The sequence below is a fragment of the Setaria viridis genome, chromosome 8 (assembly GCF_005286985.2).
Source record: "Setaria viridis chromosome 8, Setaria_viridis_v4.0, whole genome shotgun sequence".
NCBI classification, from domain to species: Eukaryota; Viridiplantae; Streptophyta; class Magnoliopsida; order Poales; family Poaceae; genus Setaria; species Setaria viridis.
The window spans coordinates 4,240,770-4,253,699 of record NC_048270.2 but is presented as its reverse complement, the minus strand read 5'-3'; the positions used below and the strand labels follow the sequence as shown (position 1 = coordinate 4,253,699).

Here is a 12,930-nt window from a genome sequence, read left to right as displayed (position 1 = left end):
CTTGGATGTTCAGAACTTACCCATGCTGCCATTTCAATGGTCTCCTTATCTATGATCGATGTCCTCCCTCCCTTTCATGTGGATTTCCGCAATCCCTAGTAACCTCAAAATAACACCAACGCGAAAGCTCCCACACAAGGTGAGGTATGGGGAAGGAAATTCCTAGACAGTCTTACCATTGCAAAACTTTTTTAAAATTCTACAAAGAAGCTCTAAACTGCAAAAAATGTTTTTTTCCCTAGTCATCTCAGTCCATCAAAAATTGTTTTTTCCCGAAGGTCGGAGGGCCTCCTGGATTGCAAATGATGTGGCAAACACAATAATGCAGAAATTCTGGGACTCTACTCTTGCTCTAGAGCATACAGCGAGGGTTTTCATAGACAGAGGTTTAGTTAATGTTTTCTTTGTATTACTTTTTTTGTTTTTCCTTTTTTTTTGTTTTCCCTCTCAAGCCCAATGCTTGTCTGAATTATTACTAGGTGCGGCGGCTCTTGGGCCCAGATGGGCTCGACCCAAACTGATAGGAATATATTTCCCGTGAACAAAAAAATCTAGAAGTTCCAGATAATTCATTTGATTCACGAAAAATAGTCCAAAAATTTTAGGAAAAATTCTAGAGATAGATTGGGACACGAGGAGTCCAAATAAAATACTTGGAACTCGTGAAAAGGACTCTAGAGCCTTCCAAAAATTGAATTTACCTCTAGGAAAAGGAGAATAAATTTCAGAAAAAGCTGGAAAATTCTCAGAAGGGTATGAACATCGTCTAAACGTATTAAAATATTTTTCACTCAAAACACACTACGATGCATCGGCATGAATGCACAGATACAGAACAACATTATTTAATTTAGAAATAATCAATTATTTTTCTATACTAAATTTTTTGTAAAAAAATAAATGTTGGGAAAAAATTTAAAATTAAGACATTCGTTGTTTATTTATTCTTTTTAATCACACTCTAAAATTTAAATTTTTTAGAGTGCGACAGCCTGCTGGTAATTCATTTGCCTTCAGGCTTCATGCTGCTGGTGCTTGAGGATCGACAGCTACTGCAGCCGGCGAATAAGAATTAAATGAGTAACTTAATCAAAGGTGCACACTCATCCTGCTGTTCGTATTAGGTGAGAATCTGCAGGCTCTTACATATATCATGCTGCTGTTCGTATTAGGTTCGTATTAGAGTACGGGCACGTCTATCTCGATGCAGACCTAGAGGCATTACGAGTAGCCAGGTGTCAGGAAGTACTGCTATACCAGAACAAGTCTTTCTTTCTTCATTCCTTTATAGCCGGCAACGGGTAATTAGTCAACATATTAGCCAGACACGCCCAGATGGCAAGCGTCCAATATGGTCATCTGACATTTGGTATTTTTTTCAAGGAAAGCTGAAATTTGGAAATTAACTAGGGAAAAATAATATAGTCAAGCTACCTATAAAACGTTGCTGCGTAGTTGGTCATAGATATGAACCACAACACACTCTCGTTGAACAACTAAATAAGCCTGGCACGCTCCAATCATCCAATGGCTACTGCAAGCAGCTCGTTCATCCTGGTGCAATTGTTGGCCATCTCACTGTCCGTTCTAGTTACTGGTGTGGCTTCTGCTTCTTCGTCTTCCCCAGGCCAAAGTACGACACCGAACATCAATGGCAGCGACACCGACCTTGCCGCGCTGCTGGCTTTCAAAGACCAGCTCTCCGATCCTCTCGGCGTCCTTGCCAGAAGCTGGACAACCAACGTGTCCTTCTGTCGCTGGAAAGGCGTGTCATGCATTCAGCCTCAGCAGCGCGTTACTGCGCTGTCGCTGACAGGTGTGCCATTGCAAGGAGAGCTCAGCCCACATCTCGGTAACCTCTCTTTCCTCATGCAGCTCGACCTCACAAACACTAGCCTCTCCGGCACAATTCCTGCTGATCTTGGTAGGCTATATCAGCTCAGGAAACTAAATCTCTCTGCAAATGGTCTCTCAGGCGCCATTCCTGGTACCATAGGCAACCTCTCACAGCTGAACCTTCTTGACCTTGGTTACAACACACTCTCCAGCCAGATCTTGCCAGAACTTCTACAGAATATGCGTAATCTTCAGAGCCTTATTCTGCATGTTAACAAGTTTAGTGGCCAAATACCGCCATATCTATTCAACAACACACCTTCCCTGAGGTACATCTCCCTTGAAAGCAACAGCCTATCAGGTCCGATACCACAGGGTTTGAGTTCCCTGCCCCTACTCGAGTACTTAAACCTGCAACTCAATCAGCTCTCTGGAACAGTACCCGCGACCATGTTCAACATGTCACTGTTGCAAGTTATGTCACTCGGACAAAACAATCTAACTGGGTCAATTCCTAGCAATCAAAGTTTTAGCCTGCCGTTGTTACGGGTGCTGTACTTGAATACGAACAACTTTGCTGGTCGGATACCACTGGCGCTTTCAGCATGCCAGCACCTGCAGCATCTCTCTTTGGCCTACAATTCTTTCTCTGGTACTGTACCAACGTGGTTGGCTCAACTGTCACAACTCAAAACTATTACCTTGGGAGAAAATCACCTGGTTGAATCTATTCCAGCTGTTCTTAGCAACCTCACTAGTCTTGTCCTACTAGAACTCGGTTTCTGCAACCTGACAGGTCACATTCCAACTGAATTAGGCCTAATGAGAGAACTCTCGTATATGCATCTCGGAAACAACCAGCTAGCAGGTCCAATACCATCCAGTTTCGCAAATTTATCTAAGATGTCTGACCTTATTCTGCACACAAATCAGTTGTCTGGATCAGTACCAGCCACACTTGGGAACATCCGAGCTTTGAACTATCTTTTACTGGCATATAATAATTTAAACGGAGATCTTGACTTCCTGTCCAACTGTAGACAACTCCAGGTGCTTGACATATCTTACAATTCTTTCAGTGGGGGACTCCCTGACCATGTGGGAAACCTGTCTACAAAATTACGTCAGTTTTATGCGAGCAGCAATAAGATAACAGGTGTGCTTCCATCAACCTTGGCAAACTTAAGTGATCTTTACAGGGTTTATCTACACAACAACCTACTCACGGGAGCAATACCAGAATTGATCACATTGATGCAAAATCTTGTGTACCTTGATGTCTCAGACAATGACATGTCAGGCCCTATCCCAACACAAATTGGTATGATGAAAAGCTTGCATAGGTTGTATCTCAATGGAAACAAATTGTTTGGCTCTATACCCAATAGCATTGGCAACCTTACCAAGTTAGAATATTTAGATGTGTCCAATAACCACTTAAATTCAACAATACCGGCTAGCTTATTCCACCTGGATAAACTTGTCGGACTGTATCTTTCTAACAATTATTTTTCTGGTGCATTACCAGCAGATGTTAGTGGACTAAAACTGGCGATTCTAATTGATATATCTTCCAACATTTTGACTGGAAAAATTCCCGATTCATTTGGACAGCTTAGGATGCTCGCTCAGCTAGGTTTATCACACAACTCATTTGAGGGCACGATCCCAGAATCGTTTCAAGAGCTGACCAGCTTAGCATTATTGGATATCTCCTCCAACAATCTCTCTGGTGCCATTCCCAAGTTCCTTGCCAATTTCACCTCTTTGACAACCTTGAATCTCTCCTTCAATAAGCTAGAAGGCAAGATACCAGAGGGAGGCATTTTCTCAAACATCACCTTGACATCACTGATTGGGAATGCTGGCCTATGTGGTTCTCCTCGTCTAGGATTTTCACCATGTCTTGAGAAGTCTGACTCAACTGACAGACATTTGCTAAAACTTCTACTCCCTGCTGCCACCATAGCATTTGTTTCTATTGTTCTCTGTGTTTACCTAATGATCAAAAGGAAACTTAAAAACAAGAGAGTCCATGCCTCTGTTGCTGATCCAAGTGATGTCATGAGACATAGGTTAATCTCCTACCATGAGCTTGTTCGCGCCAGTGATAATTTTTCTGACAATAACCTGTTGGGGACTGGTAGCTTTGGAAAAGTTTTCAAGGGCCAACTGAACACCGGTTTGGTGGTTGCAATAAAAGTTCTTGACATGCAGAAAGAACAAGCAATTAGAAGCTTCGATGCTGAGTGCCGTGTGCTTCGCATGGCTCGACACAGGAATCTGATAAAGATTCTAAACACCTGCTCCAACCTGGATCTTAGAATATTGGTGCTTGAGTACATGCCCAATGGAAGCCTGGATACGGTCCTTCACGCTGAAGGCAGAAGGCACTTGGGGTTCCTCAAGAGGCTCGATATCATGCTAGATGTGTCGATGGCGATGGAGTATCTACACCATGAGCACCACGAGGTGGTCCTGCACTGTGACTTGAAGCCTACCAACGTGCTATTTGATGATGACATGACAGCGCATGTAGCGGACTTTGGAATAGCGAAGTTTCTATTGGGTGATGAAAACTCCATGATCACGGCAACCATGCCTGGAACACTTGGCTACATGGCACCAGGTACGAAACCATTTTGTACTCTTGCTAATCCAGGTGGCGATCGATCATGCTAAATCTCCGTTTTGTGAATCTCTTGAGCAGAGTATGGATCTCTAGGAAAGGCATCACGCAAGAGTGACGTGTTCAGCTACGGGATCATGCTCCTTGAAGTTTTCACCGGAAAGAGACCCACGGATCCGATGTTTGATGGAGAACTGAGCATCAGGCAGTGGGTTCATCAGGCATTTCCATCTGAACTTGCATCTGTTCTGGATGACCAGCTCCTGCAGGAAGCTTCTTCTACATGCAACCTGAATGATTCTCTTTTGCCAATATTAGAGCTGGGATTGCTCTGCTCAAGTGACTCGCCTGAACAAAGGATGTCAATGAGCAGTGTGGTGTCCAAACTGAAGAAGATCAAAAAGGATCACGAAAAACGACATCAGCAACAATGAAGAGCGCTGCCCAGTAACTGATCGCCCTTATTTGTATGTTGTGTCTGATTTTCTGTTCTGTTCGTTTGTTTCTGATGCAGTAGAACTGTAGAAGAGCAACATCAGCTGGAAATTGAACTTTTGCTGCATTTTGCCTATTCTTTTTCCTTAGTTCTCATACCTCGTCGGCGTCGCTCATTTGTTCCTGTTATGATTTCGGGAATTCTCTGTCTGGTGTGATATGAGTTGGTGTACTGTGAAATGGATAGAGAATTTCGGAGGTCATGTTGGGCTAAATAGGGCCCATCAGTGGGGTGAACACGGGCCGCCATAGTGAGTAGTGAGCAGGTTGCAATTTTTGGCGGCCTTTTTACCACCCGCTTCTTTCATTGGTTGCCGCCTCCTACGTGGCAACAACGCGACGTCATGATCTCCCCTTACCATGCACGCACGCACGTGGATGTCGAGGGTTTTTGGTTGGACATCTTTTTCTTTTCACCGCACAACGGAAGATTCGACAGTCGGGCCACCGGGAAGTCGGAACGGCTAGCGCACGAGCGACCAAGCGCCTCCAGCCAACCCCTGGGCCCCACACGCGAGCAGGGCCTAGTCCACCTAACAATGGCGCGAGCTCCACGTCGGCCGACGCATTGCGGTCAACATTGAAAGAAAACTGGGAGGACGCATCGCGCGACATTTCGCTTAATCCCCCATCGGTTATGATGCTGTTTCGAGCTGAGTCCTCTCCGTTCAAATTCTCGTTCCATTTCGAGCGAGAACAACTTTCCTATCCAAACTCCATATTTGTATGGCAATTTTGCGAAGCCCATTATTTGGAATGGCAAAAATTCAAATTTCTCGTTGAATGTGTTAGGCTTGATCCCTGGTGGGCTGAGGGTATAACCATCCAAACTATCGCTTACTGCTTTAAGTTAAGACTAGGGTATCATGTATCAAAGACAATATATTCACTTTTACCTTTTATATGTATTGAGTTCGGTATAAGTTGTTTCATGGAGGGAACATGTATGAAGTACATACAAAAACTATAAACCGAATATAAATTCTATTCCCTAGTCCCACTTCCTCGGATCCATAGCATACCTTAACCACAAACTATGCTCATATTCCACAATTCTCGCTCAAGCAAGCATTGATGCAATAAATTGCATCAGTTCTAGACTTTGTTAGTGGGTAACTAGCCATAGCATTTTATAATGGTTTTGCATCCATACCAAAACTTAAAGAGCCAAGTGAGCATCATCGATTGTTTCTCAAAATTAATGTAGGCCCTAGGCACATGTACCATAAGTTGGTCAATAATTCATCGAGCTTTAGGCATGTTATTGTCTTGCCAAATCTTGCTCAATTTCTTGCAAAGAAAAGAAATCTTGCAAAATTTGGGTCTGTTATCGAAGAAAACAAACTGTTGTCCCCACAAACACATGGTAGAGAAACAAATATCATTGACTAACATATTTATAAACATTGGAAACTCCAATTCGAATACCAAAAATTTCTTGTTAAATTTGAGTTTTTCTTCTACCACAAGAGTTATTCAAGAAGACAAACTCTTGTCAGCTCATGCACTAATGTTAAAAACTCCAATTCGAATATCAGGTATTTCTTATTTAAATTTAGTATTTTTATTCTACTGCAAGAATATAGAATTTTATCATATGAATTTAAAATCATTTCGGGTTTCCTGATGTTCAAATGGACCCATATGATTCCCATGCAATGCAAAGGCTGGAGGGAAATTGTTTATATTTTTTAGTATGCGAGGGACCGAAATGTAAAAAGGACCCCACAAGCGAGGAGGGCAAGAAGCCCAAAGAACCGGCGATCGTTCCCCTCCAATATTCCAGGCCGCCGCCGCCGCCGCCGCCGCCCCCGCGTCCTTACCCCGTCGAGCATCCGCCGCCCCCAGTCATGAGCTCCGCCGCCGCTGTGGGACTGAACCGCCGCACGCGAAGCCGGCCGCCGTCGGTCGCGTCCTCCCGCAGGTCCGATGATCCCACCGCCGCCGCCGCCGCCAACGGCAACGGGAATGTCTCCGCCAAGTCCGCCTCCCCCGACCATGCCTTGTAAATCCCTCAAAGCTTTCCACTTCCTCGGATTGTCCGCTCTACGCTTCAGCTGTCACTGATATGTTTGGTGGGTTTCGTCAGAGGGGAGAGGACGGTCAAGAAGCTTCGGCTGTCCAAAGCGCTGACGATTCCGGAGGGGACGACGGTCTCGGAGGCGTGCAGGCGGATGGCGGCGAGGCGGGTCGACGCCGTGCTGCTCACCGACGCCAACGGCCTGCTCTCCGGCATCGTAACGGACAAGGTATCCTGTTCCTTCAGTTGAATCTGTTTCCAGTTTACGGTGCTTGGTATTATGATTGGCTGGTAAGTGGTTTGGAGCTTAAAAGGTTGGAGCTTTTTAGATTAAAATGTCATTGCATAGTAGTAGCTGCTTTGATTGTACTCCACTTGGTCCCATAAAAAGCTTGCTTGTGTCTCAATCAAGTGCCTTCAGATAAAGCAATTCTTTAGTGTTGGACACTATGCACCATTGCAACTTTAGATTCTGACTTTCTTTATTTGTTCCTTTTTTCTTGTTTAAGTTATGGTGCTTGAACTTGAAATTTGAAACTGATGCCACTTTTCATGTTCATACTGTTTTGGAGCTGAACCTTTGTACATTTGGGTTAAATATCGCTAGCTGGTGTATTGTTCGAAGGTCACTGCTTGGATCATTGCATTTAGTGCATTTGACTTGTTATGCTTTCATCTGTGTTTGTTTTGGACAAATCTGACACTAATCCAGGCATCCAGCAGTATGTAGCTACTACTAAAAGTATGTACTTTCTCTTTTCATTCTTTTCTTTTGAACTGTGATATAGGACATAGCCACGAGGGTGATTGCCGAGGGCCTGCGGGTTGAGCAAACTATCATCTCCAAGATCATGACAAGGGACCCTTTGTATGTCATGTCTGACACACTTGCTATTGAGGCGCTGCAGAAAATGGTCCAAGGTATATGTGACCTTCCCTCAAGTTATTGCATCCCCCTAGTGATATTTATGTTTAGCTCAGATACCTAAAAGAAATCAAGAAAATATTTTGAAATGAAGAGCCCTATGTTATCTTTATACATTGATTGCTGTGAACTTATCTTTACAATTTAGAAAGGAAATAATGAAAATCTAGAAATTGCCATGTTTATTGTTACAGGAAGTTGAATAAACCTAATTTTCTTACTAGTAGAAATTCATAGTTCAGTTCATACTTATTGCAAATGACTTGGGGCTTACTTTAGCAGATTATCCTGTATCTTAGCTGCTATATTACTCTAGATGGGTGGGGCAGGTTGTAATGACAGAACTTGCATTGCTCCTGCATTTTATAAGGACAAAGAGGACATTTTAGTGCTGCATATGCGAGTGCTGATTGTTTTCATGTTCTTTGAATAAACTTATTTCAAGATACGTCGTTCCTCTCACTAAAGTTAATATGGTCTTTTCTTGTTTTAGGGAAATTTAGACACCTTCCAGTTGTGGAAAATGGTGAGGTTATTGCGATGCTGGACATTGCAAAATGCCTCTATGATGCGATATCAAGACTGGAAAAGGCAGCAGAGCAAGGAAGTGCACTAGCGGCTGCTGTAGAAGGGGTTGAGCGTCAGTTAGGGGGCAATATCTCAGGTATGTATATTGTTGTGTCAGTTATTGCTTTATTCATGCCTCTTCTTGTTTCTCACCAGATGTGCATCAATGCAAAAAGTACACATTAGCTTTAACACGAGAACATGCACATACATACATACCAGCTATTGCTTTATTATTCTTTCTCACTAGATGTGCATCAATGCGCAAGTAAGAATTAGATGAACATGTGAGCATGCATATTTTAGCCGTACACAAATCAGTAGGTAATACAATCTAGCTGTTCCAAAATTAAAATGTTTGGCCTTTATAATCACCTGAAATAAAGCCTTTTAATATGAACTTGAATATTACAATGTATATTGTATATGTATTTTCCAATTAGCTGTACTTAACTAGCTTTTTAAAAGTACTTCTCCAGTGAATTAACTGTTTTTGGATGCAGCTTCACAAAATCTCATAGAAACTCTGAGAGAGCGGATGTTTAAACCTTCTTTATCAACCATTATCACGGAGAATACAAAGTATATGATTACTTTTCTCTGATTTGTCATCCTTCTGTAGATTTTTAGCAAAAGGTGCTTACATCTATATATTTGCTTGCAGAGTAGCAACTGTTTCACCTTCAGATCCTGTTTATGTAGCAACCCAGAAAATGCGTGAGTTACGAGTTAATTCAGTGGTTATCACTGCCGGAAATTCGCTGCAAGGAATCTTTACGTAAGTATTCCACATATTGTATTTTTCTTAAGTTTGATGTTGCCATTTTTTTAGATTTTTTCCCAAGTTACTCATGGATATATTGTTGTGAATCTCAGCTCAAAGGATGTGCTTATGCGGGTTGTGGCGCAAAAACTTTCTCCTGAGTTAACTCTAGTAGAAAAGGTTTCTTCTATAGATCTATGATTCTTTATTTCAAAAGGTGTTGGAGCTCGTATTCATTGTATACTCAGTGTATGTTACCATTCTGTTCCAGGTAATGACTGCACACCCTGACTGTGCTACATTAGACACGACAATCCTTGATGCTCTACATATCATGCATGATGGCAAATTTTTGCATATTCCTGTTCTTGATGGAGGTCAGCACGTATGCTTCTCAGTCTAAAGTTTCCTCCTTTGGTATTTATATTGAGTATCTGATTTCTTTTCCCCCTGTGAACAGATGGGCGGGTCGCTGCTTGCTTAGATGTTCTACAACTTACCCATGCAGCCATTTCAATGGTCTCTCTCTCAATGGCCCATGCTCTCCCTCCCTTTTGTATGAATTTTCCTAGTAGTCTTGGTCCATCTAACTGTTTTTCATCTTATATAAGGTTGAAGGAGGTCCTGGGACTGCAAATGATGCGGCAAACACAATAATGCAGAAATTCTGGGACTCCGCTCTTGCTCTAGAGCCTCCAGATGAGGATTTTGATAGTCACAGGTCTAGTTAATATTTACTGTGTTCTTTTTTTCCTCCGAAATGCAATGCTTACCTGAAGTTTTGCTTTGTTCAGTGAATTATCTTTAGTGATGCCATCAGAAGCTGGGGATGGCAGGAGTAGTATTTATCCTCCTGCTGTTGGTAATTCATTTGCCTTTAAACTTCAAGATCAAAAGGGACGTATGCACAGATTTACTTGTGGTAGGTGCTGGCTTTGACATTAGTGAATGGTAACTGTGGTTGATTGCTTCAGCTAACAGCTTAGTTGTTCCACTTCCAGGGTCTGAGAGTTTAGATGAGTTGATATCTTCTGCAATGCAAAGGTTAGGCATCGGTAGTGAAAAGAGCACGGTTCAACTTTTGGTAAGCTTGACTAATTTGACATCCCTATGTTTCCAACTTTGCATAGGTATATAGAAGGGAAGAATTAGGTGTTCCATGTCAGATATTCACATTTTAGATACTGTACTTAATCTTTATGAAAGATTTTGTATTTCATTGGATATCCTGTTATTGTCAAGCACTGTTGAATTGAATCTCTCAGCTTTTCTGGAATGTTGTGTACACTACAATTGTACCAGCTAAAATTTGATGTTGATCTATGCAGTATGAAGATGATGAAGGTGATAAGGTGCTGCTGACCACAGATTCTGATCTTGCCGGTGCTGTGTTCAATGCTAAATCATCTGGATTGAAGGTCTTTCTTTTCTGATGTGGATCCCTTTTGTCTGCTTGAAGTACTGCCATTTGAGCATTTATCATACACAGTTGCAATTTGCTTTTCATGCTTTTGCAAAATAGGGGATGACCTAGCCGTATGCACAATTGGCTGTGCCTGCCTTGAAATTGAAGCCGGGAGGACAGAAATATTAAGTTTATTTGTTCTCTGAAGAATATTAAGGTTTATCAGTTTTCCATATAGAAAAATATCAATCCCATGTATGTGCAAACATAAAATATTATTTACACCTACATTTGGAATAAATTGCCGTGGGCTAGTGACCCCAAGTAACAAGCCCAACTTAGAACTTACTCAGAGTCTGGAAAAATTGGGCCAGACTGCTTAGTAACAGTCTACTAGTTAGCATTTGTTTACCACATTACCTCACAGTTGAAATGAAATTTGCAATTTCAGGCCTTGAGGTTGCATATTGACGACTCAGATCCCAACAAGGAAGTGACACAGCCATTGCCAGAGCTGGCATCGTCCCATGGAAGTCAATTGACGCACGTTCATTATGGTCTGATGGCTTGCACGATTGCTCTAACAGGAGTAGCTGTGATGGTTTACTTGAGACACTCGAAAGCATAAATTTCAAGAGGGATGTATAAAGCTAATATGCATAGTTAGAAGGATTGCACGCCTTGGTCATCAACAGTGCACTGAGTGCATTGGTGGCCCAAAACGGATCAGCTGACTGTCAAGTTCTCCAATTGGCTCAGACTTGGTGGGAAGGAAGCCTATAACTATGGTATCTTCCCGTTTATATTTCACGGGAATTCACACTATCGCATATACAGTGAAACATGTACCTTTTACGACTATTTCTTGGTCACCACGAATTCGGTGATGTCTCGAGTAATCTCTATAACCATGTATATACATCTGAGTAAGAAAACCAATGCTGAATCTCTCCTGTGTAGGAATCAGATCCCAAAGGTCGAGATTCATTTTTTTTTCACAGGAATTCATAGTTTTCACGAATTGCGTGAAACCTGTGTTTCTTACTACTTTCTTGGTCACCATGAATTTGGTGGTGATATGATGCTGCAAGTACTCTTATTTGACTTGCTGTATAACCATGTATATGCATCTGTGAGAGTGAAACCAAGAATGAATCTCCTGTGTGGTGTTCCGATCCTAATGTTGAGAACAGTTTTTGTCTCAGTGGATGATGTGAGGTTAATTTAGTTTAGATGTCTGGTTGTTTAACATTGATCTTTATTGTCCTGCTGTTTATTCCATGACAACCTGCTACTGCAAAATTAAACTCCGAAGAATATTCTGCTTGTGTGCTAGATTTACTGATCCAATCTGAAGATCAACACGCTAGCGTTGCTTGCACTGGAGCCTGAAAACTCTGAAAGTGCCAATGAAACAAACAAAACCTGAATGCTGAAGATCACGTGCACTGTTCGTCTTGACTGGCGCACAGGGTGAGATACTGATAGGCAGTGGATCCAAGTGCAGGCACTATTCACCGTGGCCTGCGAGAGCCTGTGTAGTGGCGGACAAGATTGGAAAGCTAGGGTTCCCTTTTATTTTACCCACTATGGTCAATGCTGCTGCATGTTGCCCCACATTGCAGGCCGAAAATTGGGTCCTATGATTTCTTCATGTTTTTTTTAATATGAGGTCCCATGAAAGAAAGTGAATTTTATACGATCTGGAGGAAGCTGTAGCGAAAAAAAATCACCGTGCGTAGAATGCTCTTGAATAGCGGTGAAGTTATCTTTAACCATCCACATTAGAGACTGTCAGTTCCTAACCAAGGTGAGCAGGAATGCAATGCAGGTGCTTTTTCACCGGCTCACTCTCCTCCAGCCATGATGAGTGAAGTGAGTAGTGCCGTACAGGGGCGGAGCGAGAATCCCTCAAAGAAGGTGCTCGCACTTAGAGCGTGTTTGGATCCGGGCTAAATTTTAGTCCGTATCATGTCGAATATTCGGAGACTAATTAGAAGGATTAAATATAAGTTAATTATAAAACTAATTGCACATATGGAGGCTAAACGGCGAGATGAATCTATTAAGTCTAATTAATCCATCATTAACAAATGGTTACTGTAGCAGCACATTGTCAAATCATGAACTAATTAGGCTTAATAGATTCGTCTCGCCGTTTAGCCTCCATATGTGCAATGGTTTATATTTAATACTCCTAATTAGTATCTAAATATTCCATAAGATAGGAACTAAAGTTTAAACACCTCCTTAACCTCATGTTTTATGTACGAAAATTGAGAATTAAAAG

At 42.0% G+C, this 12,930-nt stretch overlaps 2 protein-coding genes across 2 annotated transcripts; both read left to right on the top strand.

The window, feature by feature from the left end:
* The first annotated feature begins 1,527 nt into the window (after positions 1-1,527).
* LOC117833295 (uncharacterized) lies at positions 1,528-4,899 on the top strand. The gene is made up of 3 exons (XM_072295677.1): positions 1,528-2,676; positions 2,749-4,465; positions 4,547-4,899. The coding sequence occupies exons 1-3, from the start codon at positions 1,528-1,530 to the stop codon at positions 4,897-4,899; spliced, it is 3,219 nt and encodes a 1,072-aa protein (XP_072151778.1).
* A 1,791-nt stretch (positions 4,900-6,690) lies between these two features.
* LOC117834179 (CBS domain-containing protein CBSCBSPB3) lies at positions 6,691-11,821 on the top strand. Its single transcript, XM_034713803.2, has 14 exons — positions 6,691-6,965; positions 7,050-7,209; positions 7,769-7,901; positions 8,399-8,569; positions 8,976-9,054; positions 9,137-9,250; positions 9,349-9,415; positions 9,507-9,612; positions 9,696-9,754; positions 9,847-9,956; positions 10,030-10,157; positions 10,237-10,319; positions 10,564-10,653; positions 11,092-11,821. Exons 1-14 carry the CDS (start codon positions 6,811-6,813, stop codon positions 11,266-11,268), a joined length of 1,632 nt encoding a protein of 543 aa, XP_034569694.1. The 5' UTR covers positions 6,691-6,810; the 3' UTR covers positions 11,269-11,821.
* The last annotated feature ends 1,109 nt before the right edge of the window (positions 11,822-12,930 follow it).

Bases quoted from the DNA above. Each gene is read 5' to 3' on its own strand.
- LOC117834179 (XM_034713803.2), top strand. From the start codon at position 6,811: ATGAGCTCCGCCGCCGCTGTGGGACTGAACCGCCGCACGCGAAGCCGG. The intron at 9,251-9,348 runs GTAAGTATTCCA...TGTGAATCTCAG, and splicing joins TCGCTGCAAGGAATCTTTAC to CTCAAAGGATGTGCTTATGC. The intron at 10,158-10,236 runs GTAGGTGCTGGC...TTCCACTTCCAG, and splicing joins TATGCACAGATTTACTTGTG to GGTCTGAGAGTTTAGATGAG.
- LOC117833295 (XM_072295677.1), top strand. From the start codon at position 1,528: ATGGCTACTGCAAGCAGCTCGTTCATCCTGGTGCAATTGTTGGCCATC. The intron at 2,677-2,748 runs ATGCATCTCGGA...AAGATGTCTGAC, and splicing joins TAATGAGAGAACTCTCGTAT to CTTATTCTGCACACAAATCA. The intron at 4,466-4,546 runs GTACGAAACCAT...TCTCTTGAGCAG, and splicing joins ACTTGGCTACATGGCACCAG to AGTATGGATCTCTAGGAAAG.